This window comes from Gopherus flavomarginatus, chromosome 4 (genome assembly GCF_025201925.1).
Source record: "Gopherus flavomarginatus isolate rGopFla2 chromosome 4, rGopFla2.mat.asm, whole genome shotgun sequence".
Classification (NCBI taxonomy): Eukaryota; Metazoa; Chordata; order Testudines; family Testudinidae; genus Gopherus; species Gopherus flavomarginatus.
Window position 1 is genome coordinate 131925182 of NC_066620.1, and position 15831 is coordinate 131941012.

General features: G+C 40.1%; 1 protein-coding gene across 2 annotated transcripts in view; it reads left to right on the forward strand.

Annotated features, from left to right (window-relative positions):
- Positions 1–15831, forward strand: part of CDK19 (cyclin dependent kinase 19) — a 188012-nt gene that overhangs the window by 60858 nt on the left and 111323 nt on the right. The window contains exons 4-6 of one of the 2 annotated variants that reach the window (XM_050951418.1): positions 2200–2221; positions 2950–3060; positions 14616–14756. In XM_050951418.1, coding sequence (XP_050807375.1) covers positions 2200–2221; positions 2950–3060; positions 14616–14756 — 274 coding nt within the window. The remainder of the gene's footprint in view (positions 1–2199; positions 2222–2949; positions 3061–14615; positions 14757–15831) is intronic. The other variant, XM_050951417.1, reaches the window with a different exon arrangement.

The following is a 15831-nucleotide window of genomic DNA, read 5'->3' on the forward strand; positions in this document are numbered from 1 at the left end:
TTTGTTAATCTCTAAGGTGCCACAAGGAATCCTCGTTGTTTTTCATTATAAGACCGTGTTTTCAGTTGCTTATAACTTTGCCATTCTTTAACAGTTTGGGTGAAATTTTTTATGCTGGGTCTCTGCCTCAGGTTGATTTTTTTTTTTTTTTGGGAGGTAAGGAGAGGGGAGGGAATTTCCATCAAAAGAGTTCAATCTTTCCAAGAATGAGACTACGGGAAAATATGTTGTTTTGCCCATGTTAAAAATTCTAGTGATGTTGTCTTTGAAAACTTCAAGCATAGCCATGCTTTGGAGCAGAGACCTGAAATTTGAAATGGATTGGCTTTATTCTCAGGATTGTGACTTTTGTCATCCCTGTGAAGATCTGCCTAACTTTGGCCAAGTTATAAGTCTTGGAAAAATCCCAGTTTGCATGTGTTCAGTAGGGACTTGTTAGAGCTTTAAAGTAAAAAAACTCAGGAGATTCCATCTGCACTGAACCTGCTTCATCCAGGGGCTACAGAGTTCTGAGCAGGACTTTCTATGCAATTGTTGCTGTGGACCAGGCTAGGGCTGGGAACAGAAACTGACAGCAGCGAGATCATCTCTCCTGTGCAGTCACTGATGCCCCACCTGGGCCCAGGCAGCATAGAGGAGGAAGCTGCTGGATTCAAATACAGAGGAGACAAGAGCCACATCCAAGGGTGGAGAGAAGCAGATTGGGACAAGGAGTCTTAGTGGGAGAGGGAAATGGGGGGTGGGAGGGAGAGTGGAATTAGTTGGGCAAGGAGACAGACTGGGAACCAGTGGGGTGGGGGAATGGGGGTGAGGGAAAGAGACATGGGATCTGATGAAGAGCCAGGATATGAGGATGGGGAGGAACTGAGATTGGACAAGGATCTGAGGGGAGAACTAAGACTGACTGGACAAGGAGCCAGGTGGTGGTGGTGGTGGTGAGGGGACTGATTGGGTAAGAATCCTATTCCAGGCGACTGGGACTCTGGGCTTGTGAGGGGGAAGGGAGGAAGGCAACTGGATTCGGGATCTGGAGGACACAGCCGGATGGGACAAGGATATGAAGTAGGGGAATGGAAGTGGCTGGGAAGGGAGACGAGGGGCAGAGTTGGGTGTGAGTGGGGGGACCTGGGATTCTCTGAGCAAGGAACACAGACCAGGAGTGCGAACTAAGAGGAAGACTGGGACAGTGAGTGTAGAGGGGGAAACTAGGGCTGTCTGAGCCCTGGGACTGGGATGGGAAGCCTGAGGAGTGGAGCCTGGGACTGGTTAAGTGAGGAGACGGGGGCAAGGACCCAGTAGTGAGAAAGCATCAGGATGGGGACATGGACAGTTTGGAGTGGATGTGGGAGAAGGAGTCAAGTTTGTGGGGAATGAGTAAAAGACTCTGTGCCCCCTAGAGCATACTCCTGTCCAGAGGCTGGAATGGAACCCGAGATGCCTGAGTTTCACCATTCCCCTGCTGTCAGCAAATATCTGTGAAATGCAGAGGCAAAGTGTGTGTTTCATGTCCCTCTAGTGCTGGTCCACATAGAATTAAGATTGTCTGTGTATCTGATGATTCTTAATTTTTGAGTGTTTGACTTTGCAACCTTAATGTCCTTTTAATATAGGGTTTTTGTGTTTGTGTAGTAATAAAAATGTTTACTAATAACAGCCATGTGCCAGTGGTGAAAAACTGCTGCTTAAACACACAGCATGATATACGTCCTTCAGGCTCAATTGTGCCATTTAAGCACAGTCACACCACCCCAGAGGGAACTAGGGTGACCAGATGACAACACTAAATTATTGGGACACATTAGGGTGCCATCAGACCCGCCCACAGTCCACCCCTACTCATCCAAGGCTCTGCCCCAGTCTGCCTCACGTCCCGCCCCCCTTCCCCAACCGTGCCCTTCCTCATCCCCCAGCCCCTTGCTGGCTTGCTACATCCCTCCTCAGTTCACCACCCACCGCTCACCTCCTCACCCCACCTGTCTGCCACTGGCTCGCCTCTTTGCTCTCCCCGCCCACCACTCACCCCTCCAGCGCTGACTTCCCCTCTGTCAGGTGGATGCTCGCCCACCCCCTGCCTCTTCCCACCCAAACATCCGCCCCCATTCCACTCCTTCCCCCAAGTCCCCACCCCTACACTGCCTCTTCTCCACCTCCTCCCCTGAGCACGCCGCATCCCCGCTCCTCCCCCTCCCTCCTGGAAAGCGCTAAGTGCCGCCAAACAGCTGTTGGGGGGAGCGGGGACGTGGCGTGCTGGGGGGAGGGAAGGAGGAGGAGGGAGCTTCACTGCAATTTTTCCCTATGGGTGCTCCAACCCTGGAGAACCCACAGAGTCGGCACCTCCTTCGTGCCTGCCTCCTTACCTGAATATTGGGACAAATGGCATCCCAATCGTACATTGTTCGGGATGCGGGACAGGGTTAAGTATTGGGACAGTCCCGATTTTATTGGGACATCTGCTCACCCTTGGGGGAACACCAGGAGGCAGTGTGCCAGTATGCCTTCTTGACATGCTTGACATGTGCAGGTTGTTCATTGCTGTACACCTTTATGAGGATAGCCAGGGTGTGTGTTTCTCCCCATAGAAACAGAAATATAGTCACCCCTAAATTATAATTCTGTTTGACCCATCAGCAAGCCATTGGTGGTGGGACGGCTCTTTATGCTCTCCTTACTGCACCTCACTCTGCATCCGTGTCCTAGCTGGGCACAATCTAGCCCTGTCTGAAGTTAATAGTAATAATGTACTGAATTGCTTTGGGTAATTGTCTATGGGACCAAACTTCTTTTGTTTCAAGTACCTTGCATGTCTATGACCTACCCTAGTTATCCATGTCTCCAATTCTGGTAACACAGTTGCCTTTGTCATTATATACTTTGCATTGCAAACTGGAATCATGTAAATGGTGTTTTTTGTAGCTGTAGAAATACTAACTTTTGTGTCTTTACTTACAGCTTTTACGAGAATTGAAGCACCCCAATGTGATTGCATTACAGAAGGTTTTCCTTTCTCACAGTGATAGAAAGGTTTGGCTGCTGTTTGATTATGCCGAACATGATTTGTGGGTAAGTGCAATTTTCCTGTATTTTTGAAATATTTATACAGCATTCATATGTGACGCTGAGATGTGTCTGTGTGTAATGTAGTTAAGGTTGCAGTTTAGGATCTGTTATAAGCCCAATTTTGGCCTTTCCTCTAATATCCATGAAAAATGCCATATCTGCTTCAAAAATGGAGATTAGATTTGAAGGCAAAATTGAATATACCTACCATATTTGAAGGGAATAGGTTATGGGGTTCCCGAATTGTCACTCTAAAATAGAAGCTTTGCATGCTTTCTTTTGGCTACTTTTGTTACAAAAATTAAGTGAGAGACAGAGTAGTTTACTGGCCTCCCTCATCAATATCTAGTGCGGAAAACAAAATCCAGTTATTTTATACGCTAATTTCAAAGTTTATTAACATCTGAATTTGTTATGTTGCTATGAGTGAGGCCTGTTCTGTTGAGTTTAGAGTAGGATATGAAATGATTTCTGGAGACTTTTTAAAATGAAAACTTGTATCTCTAGCTCATTTCCTCATAGTAATAGCAGTCAATGGCAGAAAGGGAATTTTTCCACCAAAAGTCTCATGATATTTGGTTTGATCTGATATAAACTGAGGTTTGCTACAACACTGTGTTTTGGGTTTGTGTACAGATTCTCAAGCTCCGTTTCCCCATCCAAAATATATGGGTTGCTTAGATCTGGGTGCTTAGTTCAGGCCCAGAAGAGAACAAAACACCCTAAGAATAATTTGTGGTGAATAAGTTCCTTTGAAAACGTCCTTGCCAGTGTCAGTCTCAATGTTATTACAAGGGCATCACTAATATGGAAGTTAGCATTACTAATGATATGTTTAATGTCAGTGGCAGATTGTTGAATTGCTTGTAATTACAAGAATGTTAGATAATGAGAGCTATTTATACAAGACACTATCAGAAGTTTACTACTGAGGAAAGTAAACACGGACTATGCACAAAGTAAAAGAAAACTTAAATCAGAGTGAATCAAATCATGAGATTTAATTGTCCTACATATAATCTAGTTGAATCAACTTGCTCTGATATGGTGATAGTCTTGCACTGAGTCACTTTAGAAGGTTTTTCATCAAAGTCAAGTGACGCAAAAAATGTGTGTACTCAACACAGCTGATAACTAAGTGTTATATTCCCATTCTACATATTATAATTTTATATTCATAGAATTTAAATAATTCTGTCCATCACTTGAATTTACTTGCTTTTTAGAGTAACCACAAGAACCATTTTACTGCTTCACTGAGTGGCATGTTCAAGAACGCTTTTCATCAATCCTTGCTATTCTAATTTTTTTGTGCATGTGGTATTCATATTGTGTTTAAAAAAAAAAAACAAAAAACCACATGGCTAATAGATAAGAAATCACAATGTTTTAATGTTGTCACCACTCCTTACAGGTCTGGCTGTTATTTAGCCATAAGTCCCATTTTAGTTAATTGATATATTTTATTTGAGATGTAATGTTTGTTACCCTAGTTGTTTCTGGCCTCTCACTTTCTCCTCACTCTTTTCTGTGCAACATGTGCTGCTCCAATAATTTTCCTTTCACATGCAGCTGATCATGTGTCTCCACTTTTTAATCTTTACAAGAACTCTCCCTCTTCCTCTGCATAAAATTAGTTACATTCAAGGTTCTCCATAACTTGGTTCTTGCCTAAACCTTTGGCCTCATCTCCTCTACAAGCCCCTTGTTCCTTCCACTTCTCCCAAGCATCACTCCTAACTTCCCCTTTTGTCTCTTTTGCTCACTCCCAACTTTGTGTCTTTTTTCATGCTGCCTCCTACACAGGAACAGCCTCCCAGTTAACGTACGTAAAGCTCCTTCACTCTCCTTCAAAAAACTCCTTAAAATCCCACGTTTTGTGAATCATTTCAGTAGTAATGTCCATTTGTTTCTGTGGTTTGGTGTTTTGCATTTCCTATGCTGCACAACTTGGGCGCTTATACCTTTTGAGGAAGAAAACTTACTTGTTTTGCTTAGAGTTTTTACTGAACAGCACTATATACTCTCACAGTATTACCCAAAACAAAATAAATATATTTAATGCCTATATCCATCTGAAAAGATTTTTTTTTGAAATTGTGGGATAATAGATGTGCTTTTACTAAAGTGAGATACATTTTCAAATTTGGGTGCCTAAAGTTAGTTACCCAAATCCATATTTAAGCACCTAAATTAGTGTGTCCTGATCATTAAAGTTGCTAATCATCTGCAACTCTTAATGGCTTCAGTGGGAACTGTAAATGTGGATCACTTATAAAAATCAGGCCACTTTTAATTAAAGTGGTTATCTTTAGCTCCTGGAAAATTTTGGCCAGAGATGAATAATGAAGTATACCAGATATTATCTTATTCTATGTATTTTGTAGTACAATGAAAATTTAGCCTATTTTAATGAACAAAAACGATGGGTAGAAGCCCAGTCATTAAAGGGGATAGTCTTTGGATTCAGATGATTACATTTTATTAAAATTCTTTTGTGATGGACAAGAACAAACATTACTTGTTTTTGTTTAGCGCTTTTAATACAGAAGCGTCACAGACAACCTCACATTTGGTGACAAATATATTCAACTACAAAGTTTACTTGTAATTTATGTTAGTAGCTGTAATGTATCTTGTTAACATCTGTGGTTGGCATAAGGAAGAGGTGAAGAGAGCTGTAATAACTTAAAAACATTTGACTAAGACTGTATCAATATTTGTATTATCCCTCCTTGCAGACATATTAACTACCCACTCATTAGTTAATATAATCATACTGAATCCCCAAAACACCTCCCAAATTTTACCAGACAGGCAAAACAAAATCCACACGATTTGAAGAAAGCATGCTTGTTTAGAGATGAATTTTGGCCATGTAGCAATTCATCGAACCAATACAATAGTAAGACTCTGTTTTATACTTTAATTCTAAAATCCTTAATATAATCCACATATGGCTTCCATATGTTTTTAAATTCTGTCCTGTGTTCTTTCAGTCTGTCTTTCAAATGATGCAATCTATTCCTCTCTTGGGGGTGTATTGTCCTTACAAAGTCTAATGGCCCTTCTTTTTGGTCAGTTTTAATCTGATATACATCCAGGTTTTCTTTCTTGATTTAATGATCTTCAGATCAGAAATATTGTTAGTTTTACATACCAATGAGCTAGTCATAAAGATCACGTGCAGAATGATGGCCATGTTTCCAATTGTGTCTTTCCAATCCACATGTATGACTGTACAGTCCTATAAAATATGTTTCATGGTTGAAACATATCCAAGACAAAGTGTAAATCCCTAAACTTTTCTACCTGTTTTCCGCAATGCCCAATGCGGACCATGTAAAAGTTTTAAAAAAGACAGTTTTAAATGTCTCTCTTGCAGGGTTGGATTAACTTTGTGTGTGCCCAATGCCAAACATATTTGTGGGCCCCCCTGGGGAATGAAGGGGCCAGGGGCAGGAGCACACCGAGCAGGGTGGATTTGATTTAAATCATGATTTAAATCACTAGTCAGGAAGACTAGAATTAATCATGGGTTTCTACGTAAAAGTGCATTCTTGTTGATTGTTATAACCTTAATACGTATTCTTCACAACTCAGAGATAGATGTAGGTTTCATTTTTAGAATGTACACACTATACATTTTTAAATAGTGATCTATTTTGAAAACTTTTCAGATGAGTTTTACAGCTATATCAGAAAATGAATGATTGGTTATTTCATTTACTAAAGATAATTGAAGCAGATAGTTCACCTCCCAATGACTTCATAAATATCTCCAATTCAACAAGTTAATCGTTAATATTTGGAGGATTTTCTTGCCAGGCTGTATTAGGAGGAGAACATCACCAGGCAGACATTTAATTTGTTTTATTTAACTAAAACAACAACGTTAAGTATTCTGGATTTTTTTCTTCAACAGCAAACATAGTATTTGAACAAAAAAGCATATGTCCCTCGCTTCTCACATTTATCTCCAGACTTCTTCTCCTTGTACAGATCTATTCTGCCCCCAACAATCTTCTATTCATTGAACTTTTAGGAACTTTTCATTAAAAGAGAGGTAAGGGATTGACTCTGTGTACACAAATTTGTAGAGGGACAGTAGAGTAGATCTGTTATTTCTCACCTCTATATATTATTTATTTATTTAAAAACATTTTTAAATACAGTTAATCACTTATCAAAACAGGAAGGAAGTTTATGTATTCAAAACATTTTGGTTTGTTTAATAATAAATTTTATATGTTGTTTTATGTGTTTAATTAAATTCCAGTTACCATCCTAATGCACCTTGACACAAATAATAGCTTGGTGGTTTAAGCATTGGCCTGCTAAACCCAGGGTTGTGAGTTCAATCCTTGAGAGGGCCATTTGGGGATTGGTCCTGCTTTGAGCAGAGGGTTAGACTAGATGATCTCTTAAGGTTCCTTCCAACCCTAATAATCTGTGATACAAATAATGAGCAAAAATTAATTACCTAGTAAAAAATCAATGTTATTCACCATTTTCTAACATACTAAACTACAATTAATAATCTGAAAATGTTAAGCTCTACAATTGCTTAAATTAATGTGTGTAGTTATGGTGTGTACCCTCCCTAGATAGCAAAAAGATATACTAAATTTAGTGTGAAAAGGCTCTATTTAGTTGTAAATCAACATTTTTTAATGATTATATCAACCAGTGAGATTGCGTCTTCTTTAGAAAATAACTGAACTACAAATGGAAAAGTTGATTAAAATTGATGATTTAAATAGAAGCTTTCCACTTGGTGATTTAAATAAATCCACCCTGTCCTGATGTAGGTGGAAGCCTCCCTTTGCATCATGGGGCATTCTTTATTACATTTTGCATTTTTGCATTGCAGCCTTTTTATAACTTACTAGCCATACTAGGAGACATTCACTCCTATCCATCCTTATATTTTTGTTGCTCTTGTTTTGCCCTGGCTTTGTTGATGTGATGCAGTTTTACTAGGCGAGAGTGTTTTGAAAGGTCCGACTTCTGTTCTGAATGATCTAGATTGTGTTTGTTCTTTATTTTGTTGTGGGTCTGTGTGTCACCTAAAGTAATTTAGTTTTGATAGTGTTTTGTAATGAAAGTCTTAGTGTGACCTCTGATACCTTAAAGCTCCACAAAGTGCCTCAAAATCCTCTGAGAGGCTGTCTGTAAGGTGGTTTGGGTTTTTTTTGTTTGCTGTTAGTTAACAGAAGTAGATTGCAAATAAGATGGAGAAGTAGACTACAGTGTAATGGCTACTGTTGTTATTTTTATTTTCCTTGTAAGTAGCGTACCAGCTAATAGGTAAGTAATAGGTGATCAGTATAGAAAGAGAGAAATTCCTGCTAATTGATTACTACTTTTCCAGCCTCTCTTTTACTGATCTTATGGTTTTTGGGTCCATCTCCTCATGACTAACTCTAGTGCATTGCTGCATTTTGGCTTTCTCAAGCAACAGCAGTAGCATGAAATTAACATTGATACTTGAGTTAAATCTCATGCTTCAGGGTTTAAGTCACTCTCCTCGAACTATTAGAGATCAAGATGAGACCTAATGTAGGTAGACAGAATATCCCACATCTCCCTCCTGTGAGATTCTTGTACCTTTTTCTGAAGCATCTGATGCTGTTCACTGTCTGAGCCAGAATACTAGACTAGATAGACTTTGGGTCTGATCCATTCTGAGGTTTTATGTTATGAATTTCACTATTGCCCACAGGCTTCTGAATAACAGCAGTAATTCTGACTAGTCTTGTTAATGTCACTGTTTTATCTTTTAAAAGTCTGTTTCAGTGCATAAGCCAGCACTGATGATCGAGTCTTTCTAACTGATGATAATTAGGAAGAAACTTCCTCTATGGACAGTCTATTTTATAGCTGCCTACTGCAAAGTTTTTTGCACCTGTCTCTGGTACTGCCTATTGTCAGCAGTACTTATGTTTATAACAGTAGTGCCTAGAAACCAATTGAAGTCAGGACCCCACTGTACATAACCCAGAGTAATAAGCAGTTGCTACTTTGAAGAGTTTACAACTTAAATAGATAAAAGATAGGGGAAAGGTATATAACATACATGCAGAATGAACAAAGTAACGGTTTGCAAATGCCAGATTAGTTCCATAATATTTTGTTTTTAATTGTTTAGATGAGCCTCTTTGGGAGAGGATTAATTAAATGGAAAGACAAAGGAAAGGAGAGGGGAGTGAAGTGGACAAAGCAGAAGAGGAGAGTGGGTGGAAGGAAAGGTATGAAGGGCAGGTGGAATGAGGCATAAATAAGAGACTGTGAAGGATGAGCAGTAGGGACTTAGAGCAGACAGTCAATCAGCATTCTCAGGGGAAAGAATGTCCATGATGAAAACTGTGCAGAGCAGTGTGGTGACATCATTGCTGTCCCATGGTCCTTGCTGAGGCTGCTTCTGTGTCTGTTCCTGCTGGCTTGAGAGTTTCTCTGGGTGAGGGCAAAGTGTGTGTGTGTGTGTGCGGGGGGAGGGTCATTCCTGGTTCTTATTCCTTCTCACACAGCTTAGGGGTAGGTTGGTGCCGCAAGGACCCTAGCATCCCCAGAGGGTGAGAGACTCACCCCTACGGAGTTCTGGGTCTGGAGACACTGAAGGAGGAAGGGTAATTCTGGCTGGGCTTCATCCTTCCCCCTTTCCTCAATGCTGTAGTACTTACTGAAGGCTGCTTTTTTTGTCTGTTTTGCCAGACTGACAGTTTTTCTGCTACTGTGGAAGATGGTATGCTGGAAGAGAAGGGTCACTGATCTAAGATGATATAACATTTCCTAAGTTCTGAGACACTATGCTGGATATGGTGTGAGGGGTTGTGAGGTGTTCAGTGCTTACCTGCTAATCCAAAAAAGAATTAGCCAAGTTCATGGAGAATAGGTCTATCAGTGATTAATAGCCAAAATGGTCAAGGATGCAACCCTATCCTTTGGGTGTCTCTAGTCTGTGACTGCCAGAAACTGGGACTGGATAACAAAGGATGGATCACTCAATAAATTGCCCTTTTCTGTTTGTTCCCTCTGAAGCATTTGGCACCAGCCATTGTTGAAAGACAGGATACTGGGATAAAGGGACCATTGGGCTGATCCTGTATGGCCATTCTTATGTTCACGATAATAGGAAGTTTCATCAGCTTTCAGTTTGGACCTTTTTTTTTACCAGCTGTTTCAGGCCGGTTGGGAAGTACTGGCTCCATTGTTGATTGATATTGTCCATGTTTCCCTGGGTGAGGGAAGAACAGTGGCTCCAGCAGCTCTTAAATAAATCCATTTTCAAGAAACCAACTCATGATGTTGTCAGTCTTGCTAACTGTGAACCTGTTTCTTATCTACCGTTTTTAGGCAATGGCATTGAGAAGTTTGTGACAAAGCAACTCTGGCAATTTCTTGATTTTTCTATTTCCTTGATTTTGAATAATTTGATGATTTGATTTCTGACTTGGTTACCTGAGAGATCAACCCTCTCCCTCTTATATCCTGTCCTATTTGAGATCATCAGAGGTGCTCGAGCTGGAGCTTCTTCAGTACAAACAAAGGAGTGCTGCTGACAGGGCATTCTCTGTGAGAGGTCCTGTGTTTTGGAACTCGCTTTCTCCCTTGGTTTGCCAGAGCCAAGATGTGTTAACTTTCTGGATACATTGCAGATCCCATTTTTTCTCTGTTCCTTAAGGCTGTTGAGGAGGGAGTGGGCTAAGGTGGCTGTTTTATGGTCAGTCCTTTGTTTTTGTTGTGGTTTCTAGTTTATGGAATAGGCCCCCAGAGCACTGGATGGAAGCCTATAGATGTACTTTTGGAAATTTGAAGAAATTAAATAAATAAAACAAATAAAAGGACTGGGACCCACCAGCCATCAATCTTGTTCTGGAGGAACAAATCTCTAATGGTGAGACGGTAGCCAGTTACCATGTCTCTACGTTTTGTGGGCTCTCTGATGAAGTTGCCAACAAAATTTCACATTAATACTAGTTGTCCTAGTAGGTTTTTATATATATATATTTGTCCACAAGAAACTGGACTGAGACTAACTCATCTTACATAAGCCATTAAACAGCCTTCTCATGTGTATGACTTGGTCACTCATAAGATTGATTCAGTCCAGTGACGTAACAGTGAAATATTCTATATTCCAATCCCTTGGCTGTGAATGTATCTTTAATTTAAATTTTACTCAGTACTGAAATTATAAGTGGGACAGGATCAGACCAAGCATGTAGAATAGCATAAGCCTGTCTCTATTGGAACAAGATAGCAGCAGTAACTGTAGTTTTTGCTTTTGTTTTGTAGGAGATGGAATTTGAGACACCCATCTACCTCTGAGGGAAATTATCAATTATAACTGACCTGTAAAATTGGGGGGGGATTAGGAAAGAAAGTAAAGCTACACTTAGTACAGGGAACTAGGCTCTGATTAGGCCTTTAAAGGAGAATCTCTCCAGAGAGGGTTAGATAATTTTCCAACAAACCTTAATACACTATTAACTCCAACTCTTTTATAGTTGCAGTTTTTTAACATCTACCTCTCATTTGTGTTCTTTTGCAAACTTTGCTCATAATGGCTGTGCATTTGTTTCATTTAAGTATCCCTAACCAGCGTTGTTCTTTTATGTTGGGGATTTCTCTACATGCCATGAAATGGTTTGTTTTTAAAAAAATATTTTTGTAAGGATTAGTTTCTTGCAAAGATCATTAGCTACTTCTGAAATGGATCCATTGAAATGGTTTTATCACTACATGCTCCATGAGAAAGGGCTAAGCTTTTACTAATTGATTTGTTGTGTGGGTCTTTGACGTGGTAACCTCTGCATGTTTTATTGCTGCTTCTGAATTTTTGATTGTATACCAATAAAATATTTTTTTAAATTGTTGTAATTAGCAGCAGCATCTTTTGAAAAGCACTTTGACGTACATAAGAGAGTTCTTCTCATCCAAGGAGCAATGCACAATACTGGGAGCCAGGAAGTCCCAGTTCTCTCTCTCAAACTCCTTCTGTGATGTGACTGAAAGGAAATACTTCAGGGGAGGTTCCTATATAATATGTAAAATGGCTCCTTAAGGGTTTCATTTAGTGTTATCAGGATATTCAGGCATTTGGATACCCGGCTGTAGGAGGTTGGGGTTTATTTACTAATTGTAGTTTGGGGTGGCAAGAACTAGTAAACTTATGGCTTTGTCTATACTAGGCATTTTTTGTATTTCCTACTATTATCATCACTTGTGGAAGCAACAATGAGAATATTAGTGTTGACAAGGAGTTGTCAGTTTTTTAACCCCACTGTGTCATCAAGAGCTACTCTGAGCATGGTTCGATGACATGGTGGCTAAAATACCAGTGGCTGGCTTATGTTAACTCTCCCCCTAGAGGAGCTTCACCAGTGGCAGCAATGGTGAGAATGGTGAGAGAAAAAGTCTAATGTAGACACAGCTTCTAGTTACAGCCTGATATCTAAAGCTTCAAAGCTGGGAACAAATTTTTTGAATTAGGGAGCTTCTACTGAAAGTTCAAGTAATTCAGTCTTGTTGCTGTTCAAATTAATACCTTGAATTGCTCTAAATAAATGTATAAAAATGGTCTGTATGAATTTCATCCTGTAGAAAAGCACACTGAAAGTTGGCTTGTTATGCATGGTTCTTTAAATCTCAGTCTGTGAGAATCTCACTTATGGCGTGCAGACCTCTTGCAAACGAGATTGGAATCTTTTGAGCAGTAGTATCTGTTGGGACCATGCCTGTGCCATGTATGTTCTCGTGCACTCCCACCTCAACTAAGGGCATATAAGGCAGAATGGCTCTGACTGCCTCTCACTTCCCTTTTACCACCAGTGACAGAGAGGAAACTTTGTAGTGTTCATCTGCTACCCCACAGTGCCCATTCATTGAAGCAATTATGTAAATGTTTGTAAATATTAGTAATTATCTTAATTAGTTCAAGAGCATTTTTGTATCCTCATGGAAGCTCTTTTTTGTTTTCTTTAGATTTTCTGTCTTTCGCCTGAATACTAATTAGTGCCAAGGTGCTTGCCTGTGTAATGGCCGAGTCTAAACCCTCTGACTTCAAGCCATTACAATCATGTGATGGACTTATTCCAATAACTGATGAACACAGTTGGTGTCTTTTCTTTTTCAAGAGCCATGATCCAGACCGTTTCTCTGTGTGCTGGTCCTTCTTTACCAGAACTCATCACTCCAGAGATACCTGGCTGCAGGAGGTAGAATTTTAGCCATCCATAAGGAGTTAATTGAGTTCTGAAAGGTGTTCTCTTATGCTAGAAAGGGACTGTTTTCCTATTGAGCCCAATCCTTAAGTATCCCTGTAAATAGGGATGAAGCAAAGGCTCCCTGGGCAGGCTAGTGTGGCACCAAATCTATTCTGATACTGAAACAAAGATTCCTCATAGGCACCAAGATCCCCGGAAGCATAGTCCATAACAGTATTATAGGCCTGTTCCTACCTACTGACATTGAGCCCCTGGCACTGGCCTCAGTTCTGATGCCACTAGTACCAGTTTCTCTGGCACAAGAAATAATTAAACCCTCAGTACTGGTAAAGTCTTATCCTACCACTGAGATATCACCACCATCTCTAGAATATATTTACTCTTCCTTCTCTTCAGCCACATACTCTTTCCAGAATTAAGCTGAGACCCATCTCCAGATATCCATTGCCCATCTCCTCTCAGGGATTTCCCAAACAATTCCTGAATCACTCTCTTCCCAGAGATTATCCAAGTGGATCATTCAGTGCATTACATCTTGTTGCCAACTAGCAGATATGCCCTTTCCTTCAGGTAACACGGCTCACTCAACTAGAGCTGAGGCATCCTCTTCAGAGACCCACAGGGTAGCCACGGGAGCTAATTTTGTATCTTTAACAAACATTAGGCTCTGGATCAGAGAGCAAATCAAATGCCAAATTCGGGAGAGCAGTTCTGTAGCTAGAAATTCTCAGACCCTCCTTTATTAATCTGGGAATTGCTAATCCATCACCATAAGTGGGATCCATACTGACCAAGACTTGAGGTGAGGATGATTACTTATCCCTGTAGTAACTGTGGTCTTTAAATTGTTTTGTCCTTATGAATCGCATGACCGCCCATCTTCTCTGTTCCTTTGGAGTCCATCTGTGCTGGGATTTTGAATTTGCAAGGAAACTGAGAGGCAGTCAGGGCCCGTCTATCCCATATGCCATTGGGTGGGTGCAGGGCACAGGTGTGGCACCAGTGGACATTCCTGGACAAAAGAATCCAATCTCGTGCACATGTGGCACATATGTACCATAAATGGGGTGGGGTTCACATGGAAAAAACATTTCTAAGAACCACAGTGACTGCAAAATGGTAAGTAGTCACTGTTTTCGTAGTATCTAGATTTTCTTTAAAAATGAGTAGGTGTGTAACACTGAGAACACACACATTTAAAAAATAATTGAAGGCTACCTTTGCAATGCAAAAGGCAACAATCTCTCTCTCTCTTTCCCTTTGTTAATGTTATTTGAGGAAACTTACATTGTTAAAAAAGCTTCATGTTTCTACTTGTTTTATTTCTAGCATATTATCAAGTTTCACCGTGCCTCAAAAGCAAATAAAAAGCCCATGCAGTTGCCAAGATCTATGGTTAAATCACTACTCTACCAGATCCTTGATGGAATCCATTACCTCCATGCAAACTGGGTGCTTCACAGGGACCTGGTAAGTACTCTGTTTTATATGATATTGAAAAGTTCACATATGTATTCTTGGGAAGAGGAAGAAAAGTCACAAGTAATAATCTTGCCTATCGATCCTTACAGCTCTTCCTGTTATTGTTACTGGATACCACTGGAGGCTTTAAAAATGAAAACAAATTATGTGTTCACATTGTTTTTATCTGCCACATCTGAACTAGGACAATGATACTGCATCCGGTAAAAGGAATGCAGATACCAATATCTGAAAACAATACACCAGCCAGCTGGTATGTATTTGTAGTATAAGTGTGTGCTCTATTTTAAAAGGGCAGTTTACTATGAAGGTGATAGATAACTTGCACATGAGCCAAACAGTGTGTAAGGTTATCATAAAAGCTAGTGAACACTAGTTTCTTCTGTGGAGTATTTTTCTCATGTGATATTTTTTTCTGGCTGTGAGAAGTGAACTGAGACCAAGTTGTCAGCTTTGCAAGTTTTGCATGACCTAGATTGGCTCTTGAAAGTGATTGCAAATTATGAAAGCTGCCAATTGCCCCATCTGTGCTAGGTGTTCTTTCTGAAAGTTTCCTACCATTTCTAACACTAGCTCTGCGAAACACTAATGTAGACAGCCTGTAGAATTTCTTTGCGCAAGGTAAACAACATAGTGGTTAAATGTTCTACCATTGTTAGAACTCTACCTGTGGGTTTTTTTTGTAGTTGCCAACAGCTTTTTGGCCTGCTACTAGCATTTCCAAAAGATTTCAGTCATTTTCAAGTTTTGATGGATGAGACATGGGTTGTTGCCATATCTTAGTGATCAAATGAAAGGAGGGGAATCAGGCTCATATTTCTAGTTGCCAGGATAACTGCTTCATTGCAGAAAGTTAATGAAGTTAATTAAAGTTGACCTGTTCCTTAATGGTTTTTAAAATTTTAGCAGCTTATTCCTCTACTCTTAGATATTAATATATTTGTGCTTTCTGCGTCTGGAATTTGTAGTTCTGAGCAACAACAGGAAACAAAATTCAAAAATAGGACTGATTGTAGTGCTGAATTTCCCACTTTTCTCAGGAGATGATCTGTGAAAGAGAGGT